Genomic DNA, 14,959 nt, shown 5'->3' with positions numbered 1-14,959 from the left:
GCCAGCAATACCATAGTGCAGAACACTATACCGCCCCAGCAGAAGCAAATACCACAGTGCAGCACATCATACTACCACCTGCACCGCAGGTGGCCAGGTGCATAGGAGATGATCAGATCATTATGTATCTGGCTGGTGGCTGTGAGGACGGATTGGGTGGCCCCCCAAGGCATAGGCCCACCAGGAAATTTCCCTGTAGTGTCTATGGCCAATCTGAGGGCCAATAAATGAATCCCAGATTGTAGGAGATATTAAGCCTCACCCTAGTCAGCCTGGATACTCCCCCTCTATATAAAATGTGCATAACCCCCTCCTTGGTGGTCTGGTTCGCAAACCTCTGAATTGTTGGCAAGTGTGATTATTCATGCTTACTAACATTTGAAACCCAAATCTCTGAACGTTTGAAGCCTTGCCCCATTTTGTCAGGGTGCACCGCCGGTAGGGTCCTTGTACGCATGAATTTGTCTCTGGAGTTTTTTTATGGGTTAAAAAAAAAAAAAAAAAAAGTTACATTTAGCAGTGTTTTTGGTTTTTATTTTACCACCAATGGGGAGATTTATCAAAACTGGTATAAAGGAAAACACATGCTGCATTTTTGAAAAGAAGCAAGAAACAAAAAAAAGCTACTAGCGAAAAGCAATTGTGTGTCCTGCATTTCGTATTTCAGACCTTCAGCTGTCTGGAGCTGGTGTTTTTACAGCAAAAAAATGAAAAAAAAAACTGTGTGAAAGAGGCCTCATAGTGCAAATTAGCATTAACTCTGCCCCCTTTGTGGTCCATCCCACAAGCGAGTCCCAATAAAATCGGGGCTGTGGACATGCATTATATGGTATGGACTAGTTTGGGGTATATGTGGGGTGCATTTCCTGATGTACAGATGCAGCAGAGTTAAAGGGAGTCTGTCAGCAGATTGCCCCAGATGCCCCGACCAAGGAAGTCATCGCGTCGGCGCGGGATCTCGCTGAGGGGGAGAGACAACAGATAGGCGAGCAGAGGAGGAGGCTGGGCGGGGATAAGAGCCGAAGAGGCAGAGCTGCCTGGGCTCCAACACGGTGGACTCCGCCCTGGGCACTTGCGAGCCCTCATCAAAGTTCGTTTTTGGCAGATTTAAAAGTCCACCAAAGCGTATCAAGGTACTGTGTTAATAGTCTGTTTTGCGGCTACAGCATAATGGCAACTGTTAAAAAGGGGTAAATCTGCTGACAGACTCCCTTTAAGGTGGGTTTACACGTCCCTATTATACAGCTGATTGTCGGGAAGCTGCTCGCTCAGTGAAGGAGACATTTACATGCAGCGATCTCCTTCACAGTATGAGGACCATACAGAACCATTGTTTCTGAGCAGCAGATCGCCGTTTAGACCACACAATCTGCTCCCCAGGAAGATGATTGGTGTGCCTGCATGAACGACCGGATCACCCGATGGATGAACGTTTTGCTCGTTCATCTTGTGACCGGTGGCGGTGCCACATTTAGATGGCCAAATCTGGACGATTATTGCTTCGTCTAAATCCACCTTTAACAGTCATAACGCATTAATTAGACGTGATAACTCGCCAAGTGTGTGTGTCTGCTACATCCATATATGCTGAACCGAGGGGGGGAAAAAATGTGCCAGTCATTTATGCCAGCAGGTTGAGAGTTAATTCCCCCTGCTGCAGTACTTTAAAAATGAAGTCCTGTCTCCGGGGACCGGGCAGAGTAATAGAGTGGTTTGGCAGTTTGCGATGATTCCATGACCTCACTGCAGTCCCCGTGGGCAGCGGGCAGTCCGTCCATCTCTAAAGTCCTTTCATTTATGCTTTTTAACATGATCTCACCGAACATCTGCTGGAGGGTACAAAGGTTTATGTGTGCTGCTCCTTGGCAAGGCCATACCGAGCTCTTCATCCTTTGCATCTGTCCGTAACAGGACCCCTCACCATTACCTTACAGTCGGACCATCTGCACCTCCGATAGAATGATTTCTGCATCTGCTCCATAACAGGACCTCTCACCATAACCCTAGTGTCTGCTCCTCTGATGGGATGATTTCTGCATCTATAACAGGACCACTCACCATAACCCTAGTGTCTGCTCCTCTGATGGGATGATTTCTGCATCTATAACAGGACCACTCACCATAACCCTAGTGTCTGCTCCTCTGATGGGATGATTTCTGCATCTATAACAGGACCCCTCACCATAACCCTAGTGTCTGACCCTCTGCACCTCCGATAGAATGATATCTGCATCTTTAACAGGACCCCTCACCATAACCCTAGTGTCTGCTCCTCTGATGGGATGATTTCTGCATCTTTAACAGGACCCCTCACCATAACCCTAGTGTCTGCTCCTCTGCACCTCTGATAGAATGATATCTGCATCTGCTCCATAACAGGACCCCTCACCATAACCCTAGTGCCTGCTCCTCTGATGGGATGATTTCTGCATCTATAACAGGACCCCTCACCATAACCCTAGTGTCTGCTCCTCTGATGGGATGATTTCTGCATCTATAACAGGACCTCTCACCATAACCCTAGTGTCTGCTCCTCTGATGGGATGATTTCTGCATCTATAACAGGACCTCTCACCATAACCCTAGTGTCTGACCCTCTGCACCTCCGATATGGAGCAGATGCAGAAATCATTCTATCGGAGGTGCAGAGGGTCAGACACTAGGGTTATGGTGAGAGGTCCTGTTATAGATGCAGAAATCATCCCATCAGAGGAGCAGACACTAGGGTTATGGTGAGGGGTCCTGTTATGGAGCAGATGCAGAAATCATTCTAACAGGACCCCTCACCATAACCCTAGTGTCTGCTCCTCTGATAGAATGATTTCTGCATCTGCTCTATAACAAGACCCCTCACCATAACCTTAGTGTCTGCTCCTCTGATAGAATGATTTCTGCATCTGTCCATAACAATACCCCTCACCATAACCGTAGTGTCTGACCCTCTGCACCTCCGATAGAATGATATCTGCATCTGCTGCATAACAGGACCCCTCACCATAACCTTAGTGTCTGCTCCTCTGATAGAATGATTTCTGCATCTGTCCATAACAATACCCCTCACCATAACCATAGTGTCTGACCCTCTGCACCTCTGATAGAATGATATCTGCATCTGCTGCATAACAGGACCCCTCACCATAACCGTAGTGTCTGACCCTCTGCACCTCCGATAGAATGATATCTGCATCTGCTGCATAACAGGACCTCTCACCATAACCCTAGTGTCTGCTCCTCTGCACCTCTGATAGAATGATTCCTGCATCTGCTCCATAACAGGACCACTCACCATAACCCTAGTGTCTGCTCCTCTGATGGGATGATTTCTGCATCTATAACAGGACCCCTCACCATAACCCTAGTGTCTGACCCTCTGCACCTCCGATAAAATGATTTCTGCATCTGTCCATAACAAGACCCCTAACCATAACCCTAGTGTCTGCTCCTCTGATAGAATGATTTCTGCATCTGTCCAGAACAGGACCCCTCACCATAACCCTAGTGTCTGCTCCTCGGCACCTCTGATATAATGATTTCTGCATCTGCTCCAGTAGTTTGTAACTCTTCACAATGCAATTTTCTTTCTTGTTCAAGAAGGTAATGCCAGAACTATAGTGTAGTGAAATTTTTAGGGATTTTAAAAGATTTGCACACCATGGCTGTATTCCTCCCAAAACACTACCACACGTGTCAGATATTGCAGCTCAGCGCTTTTTACTATAATGGCGCTGAGCTGCAATACCCAGATTCTGACAGGTGTGGTGCCCTTTTTGGAGGAACCCCCTTTTTGTACACCTTTTTAAATACTGTTGATGTATGCTTAGCATAGGCCATCAGTGTTTGACCGGTGAGGATCAGTACCATCAATTGTCCATATTGGAGACTGTGCGTACTTCTATAGGTCAGCAACACAGGGGCGGTCTTGCATGCAAGGCTGTACCAGTGTGGACAGTGAAGGAGCACCATCGCCTCTTAGGCTGATCGCTGGAGATCCCAAGGATCTGCCAATTGGATAGTAGTAAGGCTAGGCCATCAATGTTTGAAGGTGTTATCTGAGATTAGGAGAAGAGTTTGTACTTGTCCCTGGTTTGTGTATGGCATTAAAGGGCATCTGTCAGCAGATTTGTACCTCTGACATGTTGTCACGGCTGAGGATGGGGGAAACGTTCAGCTGTGCGATGCCAGGTGGTGTAGTGGCTACTCGGCCATGAGAACAGGATAGGGAGCAGGTCACCTCCTCACGCATCCCTACCCTGACCCTAACTCCTAACCTGCATGGGCCGACCTTTAAGGTAGGAGGACCCATGCGCAGGAACCTCGGAGCCCTGTCCTACCCTCCGCAGATCCCTGAGCTAGGAGCTGGGTAAGACGACCTACTCCTCCTTGGCAGGGAGGAGCAGGAGTCTCAATGGCCAAGCTGTTGGGGAAAGGGGGACATGAACAGCCTCACGGGAATGGCAGGCGAACACACCGTTCCACCAACCTGCCACAGCCTTGCTGACTGGATCCCTGAGCAGACAGGAAACCAGAACCGTGAGCTGCACCAAACATAAGAAGGTCCCAACAGAACAACATACAACCACACACGCATAAAGACATCAAACATAACGACAATTATTTTTATGACCACAGGGGTGGCTCTCACTGGCAGGTCATAAGCACAGGAGGCTGCTCCAGCCATGGATGACTGAAGCAACCTACTGAGCCATGCCAGACACTCAAGCTATATAGGCCAAGAAGCCACACCCCACAGTCGGACACACCCAGTGACATCACACACACACTGGGAAGGGAGTTAACCCTTCCAGCACCACAGAAGGGAAACTACCAACTTAAAGGGGAAGTGCACACAATACATAAACAGAAGTGCACACAGACACCTAACATAGAGGTTGCTAGGTGCAACCGCATGCACAGCCGGAAAGCTGCCACATAACTAGCGTTGTCAGCGGCAACCACAGGTGAGGCAAATACCACTGCCCTCACCTGTGATTGACAACAAAACCAAACCGCTGACAATCGCATGCGGTTGAAGAGTCACGGTCATAGCCATGGCCGTGACACATGTGTGCTTGGCAGCTGAAGGCATCTGTGTTGGTCCCATGTTGCTGAAAAGAAATTATGTTTTATTATATCTAAATGAACCTCTAGGCCAGTGGTTCTCAACCTAGGGGTCGCGACCCCTTTGGGGGTCGTTCGGCCCTTTCCGGTGGGTCGCCTGAGGCTTCCTATTGTGGGTCGCCCGCACAACGGCAGCAGCCCCTTATCCTCGCGCGCAGGAAGTGACGTCCTATCACTGCCTGTGTTTGAAGGAGCCTGACGTCTGGACTGGTAAGTCGGGCCGCCTGTCTGCTCAGGGTCCGAGTTTTTTCGTTAATGACACCACCGCTGAGCACCACTGCCACCAATGATTTAATTGAGCCTGGCTAATTTTATTTAAATTATTTGGCTGAACAAGGCTTAATTTATTTGGGGGGACATGAAGCACCGCTGATTTATTTATTTAAGGCTTAAAGAGGACCTTTCACCAGAATTAAACTTCTAAAGTAACTATACAGACATGTAGAGCGGCACCCAGAGACCCCCCTGCACTTACTGTTATACCTGGGCGCCGCTCCGTTCTCCCGTTTATAGCCTCCGGTATCTTTACAGTTAGGCTCCACCCAGGGGTACCTGCCGTCGGCTCATTCTCCCATGTTGTAGCGTTGGCCAATCGCAGCACTCAGCTCATAGCCTGAGAGAGAAAAAAGCCTCTCATGCTATGAGCTGAGCGCTGTGATTGGCCAGCGCTGCAGCATGGGAGAAGGAGGCGCCGGCAGGTTCCCCTGGGTGGAGCCTAACTGTAAAGATACCGGAGGCAATTACGGGAGAACGGAGCGGCGCCCAGGTATAACAGTAAGTGCAGGGGGGTCCCTGGGCGCCGCTCTACATGTCTGTATAGTTACTTTAGAAGTTTAATTCTGGTGAAAGGTCCTCTTTAAATAAATAAATAAATAAATCAGAAGTGCTCAGGGTCCCCCAAATAAATAAATCAGCGGTGCTTCATGTCCCCCCATATAAATAAATCAGCGGTGCTTCAGGTCTGCTTAAATTTTAAGCAGACCTGAAGCACCACTGATTTATTTATTTGGGGGACCCTGAGCACCATTGATTTATTTATTTGGGGGAGACCTGAAGCCCCGCTGATTTATTTATTTGGGGGACCCTGAGCACTTCTGATTTAGGGCTCTTTCACACCTGCGTTATTGTCTTCCGGCATAGAGTTCCGTCGTCGGGGCTCTATGCCGGAAGAATCCTGATCAGTTTTATCCTAATGCATTCTGAATAGAGTGAAATCCGTTCAGGATGCATCAGGATGTCTTCAGTTCCGGAACGGAACGTTTTTTGGCCGGAGAAAATACCGCAGCATGCTGCGTTTTTTGCTCCGGCCAAAAAAACAGAAGACTTGCCGCAAGGCCGGATCCAGAATGAATGCCCATTTAAAGGCATTGAAGCTAAACGTCGTTTCGGCGCATTGCCGGATCCGACGTTTAGCTTTTTTAGAGTGGTTACCTTGGCTGCCGGGACGCTAAAGTCCTGGCAGCCATGGTAAAGTGTAGTGGGGAGCGGGGGAGCAGCATACTTACCATCCGTGCGGCTCCCGGGGCGCTCCAGAGTGACGTCAGGGCGCCCCAGGCGCATGGATGACGTGATCGCATGGCACGTCATCCATGCGCCTGGGGCGCTCTGACGTCACTCTGGAGCGCCCCGGGAGCCGCGCGGACTGTAAGTATACCGCTCCCCGCTCCTACTATGGCAACCAGGACTTTAATAGCGTCCTGGCTGCCATAGTAATACTGAAAGCTTTTTGAAGACGGATCCATCTTAAAATGCTTTCAGTTCACTTGCGTTTTTCCGGATCCGGCGTGTAATTCCGGCAAGTGGAGTACACGCCGGATCCGGACAACGCAAGCGTGAAAGAGGCCTTATTTATTTGGGGGGGACTTGAAGCACCACTGATTTTATTTATTTGAGGGGTACCCAACATTTTGTCTTTGTGATTAATTACTCGGCTTTAATTATGTTCAATTAGCAATAAAAACACATCCTGCATATCAGATATTTACATTACAATTCATAAGAGTAGCAAAATTAGTTATGACGTAGCAAGGAAAAAAATGTAATGGTTGGGGGTCACCACAACATGAGGAACTGTATTAAGGGGTCACGGCTTTAGAAAGGTTGAGAACCACTGCTCTAGGCGCAGCGGGGGCATTGCCTTTACACCTAGAGACTCTGCTCTCTCTTCAACTGCCGCTCCCTTTGCACTTTCATGGACAGGGCCAGGCAGGGAATGCATCATCGCGCATGCACCTATCATTCAAGGTGCAGAGGGCGCGACAGTTGCAGAGAGAACAGAGCCTCTAGGTGTAAAGGCAACGCCCCCATTGCTCCTAGAGCCTCATTTGCATATATGTAAACATCATTTTTCTCAGTATTGAGGGCACATATGAAAATGGGACCAACACAGATGCCGTTAGCTGCCAAGTGCACATGTAACAGGTCAGCCAGTTTCATAGGTACAAAACTGCTGACAGATGCCCTTTAAAGCTCATCCACATTGACTGAGACTAAGCTGCAATACCAAACATAACCATTAAACAAGAGTGGTGCTGTGTCTGGAAAAAATATTATACCCCTTATTTTTCATATCCCAGGCAACCTCTTCAAGTCCCCTGAATACCACTTTAGCTCTCATGTCTGTAGTCTGTAGTGTAGTATGTCATTCAGCTTCTGTGGACAGCTAAGTAACAACCCCTATGACACCGTAATGTCTGCTTTAGTCACCTACCTAAGTGTGAATAGTGCATTATGCCGCACATAGGAGGAACACCTGAGGGATTATTAGTCACATGCTATGTACATACCGATAACTTTCGAGGTTTTTCCGATACAGATCTAAACATGTAGACAACATAGATTCTGGAAGTATGGCCTTGATCTGTTCCCAGGGTAGAGCTGGCGGCTGGATTCTGGTGTAGCAGAGGCTGTTCTTTCTGACTCCACGCCTGTCATACAATATCTGCTCATGCTTCAGCTAAATGTGTAGGTGTTCTACATAGGGAGAGAGGAGAAAGCCGCTTACAGACACCTCTGGAGGCAACATATCTCCTGTGAGAACAAAAGGGTCGGGCATGTTGAAATTCAGCACACTAGTTCCTTCTTTCCCTTGACATCTGGCTTTGGGGGAGCATTGGGACACCCCTATACACAGTAGCTGGTTGTGGGGCTCTTTAAAAATTGGTGGGTTCGGCTGATATTCATATAATTTGTATAGGGGTCTTAAAGAGGTTGTCTAAATTTGCAGTAAGATGTCTGCCTGAATTGTATCTGTACCTTCTTAACCACCTCAGCCCCCCTAGCTTAAACACCCTTAATGACCAGACCACTTTTTACACTTCTGCACTACACTACTTTCACCGTTTATTGCTCGGTCATACAACTTACCACCCAAATGAATTTTACCTCCTTTTCTTCTCACTAATAGAGCTTTCATTTGGTGGTATTTCATTGCTGCTGACATTTTTACTTTTTTTGTTATTAATCTAAATTTAACGATTTTTTTGCAAAAAAAAACACTTTTCACTTTCAGTTGTAAAATTTAGCAAAAAAACGACATCCATATATAAATTTTTCGCTAAATTTATTGTTCTACATGTCTTTGATTAAAAAAAAAATGTTTGGGTAAAAGTTATAGCGTTTACAAACTATGGTACAAAAATGTGAATTTCCGCTTTTTGAAGCAGCTCTGACTTTCTGAGCACCTGTCATGTTCCTGAGGTTCTACAATGCCCAGACAGTAGAAACACCCCACAAATGACCCCATTTCGGAAAGTAGACACCCTAAGGTATTCACTGATGGGCATAGTGAGTTCATAGAACTTTTTATTTTTTGTCACAAGTTAGCGGAAAATGATTTCTTTTTTTTTCTTACAAAGTCTCATATTCCACTAACTTGTGACGACAAAAAATAAAAACTTCCATGAACTCACTATGCCCAGCACGAAATACCTTGGGGTGTCTTCTTTCCAAAATGGGGTCACTTGTTGGGAAGTTATACTGCCCTGGCATTTTAGGGGCCCAAATGCGTGCAAAGTAGTTTGAAATCAAAATCTGTAAAAAATGACCGGTGAAATCCGAAAGGTGCTCTTTGGAATGTGTGCCCCTTTGCCCACCTAGGCTGCAAAAAAGTGTGACACATCTGGTATCGCCGTACTCAGGAGAAGTTGGGCAATGTGTTTTGGGGTGTCATTTTACATATACCCATGCTGGGTGAGAGAAATATCTTGGCAAAAGACAACTTTTCCCTTTTTTTTTATTTATTTTTTATACAAAGTTGGCATTTGACCAAGATATTTCTCTCACCCAGCATGGGTATATGTAAAATGACACCCCAAAACACATTCCTCAACTTCTCCCGAGTACGGCGATACTACTTGTGTGACACTTTTTTGCAGCCTAGATGCGCAAAGCGGCCCAAATTCCTTTTAGGAGGGCATTTTTAGACATTTGGATCCCAGACTTCTTACGCTTTCGGGCCCCTAAAATGCCAGGGCAGTATAAATACCCCACATGTGACCCCATTTTGGAAAGAAGACACCCCAAGGTATTCAATGAAGGGCATGGCGAGTTCATCGCATTTTTTATTTTTTTTGGCACAAGTTAGCAGAAATTGATTTTTTTGTATTTTCTCACAAAGTCTCCCTTTCCGCTAACTTGGGACAAAAATTTCAATCTTTCATGGACTCAATATGCCCCTCAGCGAATACCTTGGGGTGTCTTCTTTCTGAAATGGGGGTCACATGTGGGGTATTTATACTGCCCTGGCATTTTAGGGGCCCTAAAGCGTGAGAAGAAGTCTGGAATATAAATGTCAAAAAATTTTTACGCATTGGGATTCCGTGAGGGGTATGGTGAGTTCATGTGAGATTTTATTTTTTGACACAAGTTAGTGGAATATGAAACTATTTCCGCTAACTTGGGCCAAAAAAAGTCTGAATGGAGCCTTACAGGCTGAATGATCACCCATATAGACTTCCTGATCACCCCCCTGTCATTGATCACCCCCCCCCTGTAAGGCTCCATTCAGACATCCATATGATTTTTACGGGTCCACGGATACATGGATCGGATCCGCAAAACACATACGGACGTCTGAATGGAGCCTTACAAGGGGGTGATCAATGACAAGGGGGTGATCACCCCATATAGACTCCCTGATCACCCCCCTGTCATTGATCACCCCCCTGTAAGGCTCCATTCAGATGTCCGTATGTGTTTTGCGGATCCGATCCATGTATCCGTTGATCCGTAAAAAACATACGGACGTCTGAATGGAGCCTTACTGGGGGGTGATCAATGACAGGGGGGTGATCAGGGAGTCTATATGGGGTGATCAGGGGTGAATAAGGGGTTAATAAGTGACAGGGGGGGTGTAGTGTAGTGGTGTTTGGTGCTACTTTACACAGCTACCTGTGTCCTCTGGTGGTCGATCCAAACAAAAGGGACCACCAGAGGACCAGGTAGCAGGTATATTAGACGCTGTTATCAAAACAGCGTCTAATATACCTGTTAAGGGTTAAAAAAAAATCGCATCTCCAGCCTGCCAGCGAACGATCGCCGCTGGCAGGTTGGAGATCCACTCGCTTACCTTCCGATCCTGTGAACGCGCGCGCCTGTGTGTGCGCGTTCACAGGAAATCCCGGTTCTCGCGAGAGGACGCGTATATGCGTCCACCCAGAATAGCAGGGCCGCCGCCAGGACGCAATCCTGCGTACAGCGGTCCTGAGGAGGTTAAAGAGCACCTTTCACCTCTCCTGACATGTCTGTTTTAATAGCTCCATGCATTCCCCATGCAATAACAATTCTGGAGCCTCTGTTCTTATGGCTCTATGTTGTGCCATTTCTTTATTATTTCTACTAGAAGTTATGACTGAATTGCTATTAGCCTTTAGTAAGGGTACAAAGGGGAGGTAACAAGTTGGGGTTTTGAACCTGCACAGACTCGCTCTATCCAATCAGTGCTGCCATTTTCAGACTGTGCAGGTTCACACCCCCAACTGGTTACCTCCCCTCTGTACCCTTACTGCAGACTGCTAGCAATTATTCTTAACTTCTAGTAAAAATAATGGGAGGAATGGGACAACATACAGACATAAGAATAGATGATGCAGAACTGTTAATATGTGGGGAATGCATGAAGCTATTAAAACAGACATGTCAGGAGTTGTGAAAAGTCCTCTTAAAATTTTAAATATCATAGTGACAGATCAAAGGTTATGATCGGTGAGGGTCTGAGTGCAGAGGTCCCCACTGATCGCTAAACTATGGAGTTGGAAGGGCTCAGATAGGGCACTGTCTCTCTTTGCTGCTGAAGAATGGAGATGGGCTCCTAAACTTTCTGTTGATAGTCTTCAGCAACAAGCACTTCATGTGAGGGCTTTTAGCGATTGTCCGGGGAAGGGAGGGGGGTCTCAGCATTTGCACACCCACTTATCAAGACCTTTTGATATGTTAAATGAGGTTCAGTTACAATTGGGATTAAGCCTACATCTGCGTTCTGTAAATCTGGTAGTCTGTTCTGGCCAGGGGTGGACTGGGAATTTAAAGTGGCCCTGAAAAAAATACTAAAAGTGGCCCTGTTTTGTAGCCTTGTCCAAATTGATGGAAAGCAGGGCCAGCAATACCTTTATTGTGGCACATTATACCACCCCAACAGAGCCAAATACCACAGTCCATCACAAAATACTGAGGCCAAAAGCACAAAATACATCCCCAAAAACTTCCACTGGCTGGGCGCAAGGAGGGCTCAGGCGGTCTATGGCCATTCCGCCCCTGGTTCCAGCAGAGGAGCTGACAATTGGAATTACCAAATCGCTGAACACTGCTAGGGCCCGTCCTAACCCCCATTCACTATAATCCGCCCCTTTTCCGGTGTGACTTCAGCATCCCATTATAGTGAAAGGAGATCCAGTGGGCCCTGGCGATGTCTGGCTATACTGGATACGGTAATTCTGGTAATCTGCTCCTCTTCCGGAACAGACTATCCGATTTACTCAACACAGATTTGAACCTAGCCTTAAAGGGGTTGTGTCACTTCAGCAGAAGACACTTATCATGAAGGCAGTTAAGTTAATACAAGCCACTTACCTACGTATAATTATCCATATTGCCTCCTTTGATGGCTGGATTCATTTTTCCATCACATTATACACTGTTCATATCTAGGAGCTGCGACCACCCAGAAATCCAGCAGCGTGGTCCTCCTGTTTGTACACTATAGGAAAAGGTGCCGGCCTATGCACACTCCTGGCCACCAGAGAGGCTGGTGCTTTTTCCTATAGTGTGCATGCACGACCACCGCTGCTGGATTGTTGGGTGGTCATAACCTGGTGCTCCCACTGGACATCTATCTATCTATCTATCTATCTATCTATCTCTCTCTACACATATATATATATATATATATATATATATATATAACATTATTATGTCCTTGACTAAGCAGCTGTATGTAGTGGAGCCAATACGTGCAGTGCGGACCTTCACACCGTCCTATAAATGGCCTTTAACACCGCAGGAGATCGCTTGCCTGCTCTTGTATTTTATCTTCTCCATTGTTTGAGCACAGTGGGAACATTCCTCCTTTGCTTCTGCTTGTTTTCATTCCAACTCCATTGCAAGTTTTTTTTCTTTTTGTGCCAGGGCGCAGGCCACTAACATTGCTTGAAGTTGTGTGTACTACACCATAGAAACCAACTTAGACTTTTTTTTTTTCTGTAGTCCGAATTTCTCAAAAAAAAAACTTTGGTTAAAGTAAAGCTGTAGATCTGCAACAGTGGTTTCCAGCAGTTGGGGAAACTACAACTCCAAGCCTGTCTGGACATACTGAGCTGTAGTTTCACATCAGCTGGTAAGACCTCCTAACACCACCATTGATGATAGACTTGACCTGGGTTCTCACATGGCATATGAGCCACATTTATCTCTTGCATGTTTTTTCCACTCTTGATCGCTGCACTTGGCCATTGTATTCCTGACCCTTGGTATTAAAGTGAATCTTCATCTTTAGGCAACAGTTTGAACATGGGGTTCAAGAGGTCCTCCTGGGTTTTACCTAATTAATCTGTTTCAGCTAACCTGTGTAAGGGAGATAGTTTCGGCGGTATTTGCCTTTCCGACGTTCTTCCGATTCCGTGATCGTGTGACCACCCGTCCCAACCGAATGTGCTCCTGTTTCTTCCTGTTCAGCTGCTTGTACATTAGTCAGTCGAACAGTCACTTGATCACAACCGAGATTGCGGAATCAGTGGTGCGACAGAAGGATAGGTAGGTAAAGCCTCTCTTTGTAAATAGGTTACTTATGATCTGCAGCCGGTATTACACTCCAGACACCATTCCCAATTCTGCCGGTGTCAGAGCTGAAACTCCCAACATTCTCTGCATTGTCTTTACGGAGCTAGAATGTATGGGGGAAAAAAGCAACTGTTCCACTGCATAGTGTCTGACAGCAAGCTTGTTGATTGTTTCCAATACCAGCCAGCTCTGCACTGTATTGCAGATTGGTGTAGGCACTATAGGCTGACTTTAAAGGCTCAATCTGATATGCAGACTAGTCTGTGGCCAGTCATCGAGGCTGCTCATTTAGATTTAGAGGCTTTTTGTTTCATAATCCTCTTTTGTGGAATAGTGTATTATTCTGATTTTGTTTTTCCTCTCTTTTGTATTGTTTTAGTTTGCCGGGATTTTGCCGTTCTTGAAGATGGTGCACTGGCTCATTGCCTGCAAGAACAAGAAAGTAAGTTGTAAGAAACCAAGATAGTTCGGTAATAAAATCAGATATCTTGCACAAATTAACTAATCCTGACTGTCCGTGTTCAGGGCAGGTTTTAAACAAAATTTCGCCCAAGGCAAGAAGCATGGTGCCCTCCTCCCTGCTTGTTTTTCTTATCATTTCAGCCCACATAATACCGACATATAGTTACAAGATGGTACTGACATATACAAGACTCCTATCGTCACCATAGAGGGGAAACCACATAAGTTTCTATTCCCATATAATATAAAAAATATATAAAATTCTCAGCCAGCAATGCAATTGTGTCGCGTGCACTGAACCCGCACCTATACCCACTGGGATAAAAGTAAAGTACAAAACGAAATCGCTACAATGTTGGCTCTCAAGGCACAAGCAGATATTTGAAGTCACATATTATAGAGTAATATATAGTAGTATGTAGAAAAAAATATTAAATTACATAATTTTTAGTTTACTATGTGTATGTGAATTCCCATATAAAGTTATGCTGAGTAGTTTGAAGTAGATCCTGGGGTTCCTATCCTCGGGGGGCTGGGCAAATTACTTTTAAATCCCCCCTCTAATTAGTTGCCTCATGACGACTACACATTAGAACTGTATTTTTATTTTGGAGTGATGCCTCTCGCCTCACCTCTGTACATGTCTGTATAATTCTCAGTTGAGCAGCACTATGCCTTCAACGTCCGGAAGAATAAGCTGGTGCAAAAGGACATCCGAATAGCTAAGAAGCTTCAGGATGAAGAAGATCAACAGAGCAAAGTCTTCAGCCTCGAACAACAGAAGCAAATGTGAGTTGATAACTTTAAAGGGAACCTGTCATCAACTTAATGCTGCCCATACTAACGGCAGTATAAAGTACAGACAGGTGAGTTGATTTCAGCGGTCTGTCATTTATAAGTTAACAGTAAGTGGTTGCCGAGAACCAACATCACAATGATTGCAGACTGGCCCTGGCAAAGAGTCCCAGCCGCCTGAGAAGAGTCCTGGTTATTCATGGATTCCTGCTCTCCTGCCACCTGCTGATGACTGACAGTCTTCTACCTAGTTTTCTCCCTTTCTCTCTAGGAGAGAACTGCCAACCATCAGCAGATGGGCGAGAGAGCA

At 46.1% G+C, this 14,959-nt stretch overlaps 1 protein-coding gene across 2 annotated transcripts in view; it reads left to right on the top strand.

Moving 5' to 3' along the window:
• LOC122928721 (coiled-coil domain-containing protein 50-like) overlaps positions 1-14,959 on the top strand; it is a 95,258-nt gene that overhangs the window by 22,696 nt on the left and 57,603 nt on the right. For both annotated transcript variants that reach the window (XM_044281864.1, XM_044281865.1), the window contains exons 3-4: positions 13,772-13,834; positions 14,514-14,643. In XM_044281864.1, coding sequence (XP_044137799.1) covers positions 13,772-13,834; positions 14,514-14,643 — 193 coding nt within the window. The remainder of the gene's footprint in view (positions 1-13,771; positions 13,835-14,513; positions 14,644-14,959) is intronic.

This window comes from Bufo gargarizans, chromosome 2 (assembly GCF_014858855.1).
Source record: "Bufo gargarizans isolate SCDJY-AF-19 chromosome 2, ASM1485885v1, whole genome shotgun sequence".
NCBI lineage: Eukaryota > Metazoa > Chordata > Amphibia > Anura > Bufonidae > Bufo > Bufo gargarizans.
The sequence above is the reverse complement of the archived record's forward strand: the minus strand, read 5'-3'. Positions and strand labels throughout refer to the sequence as shown.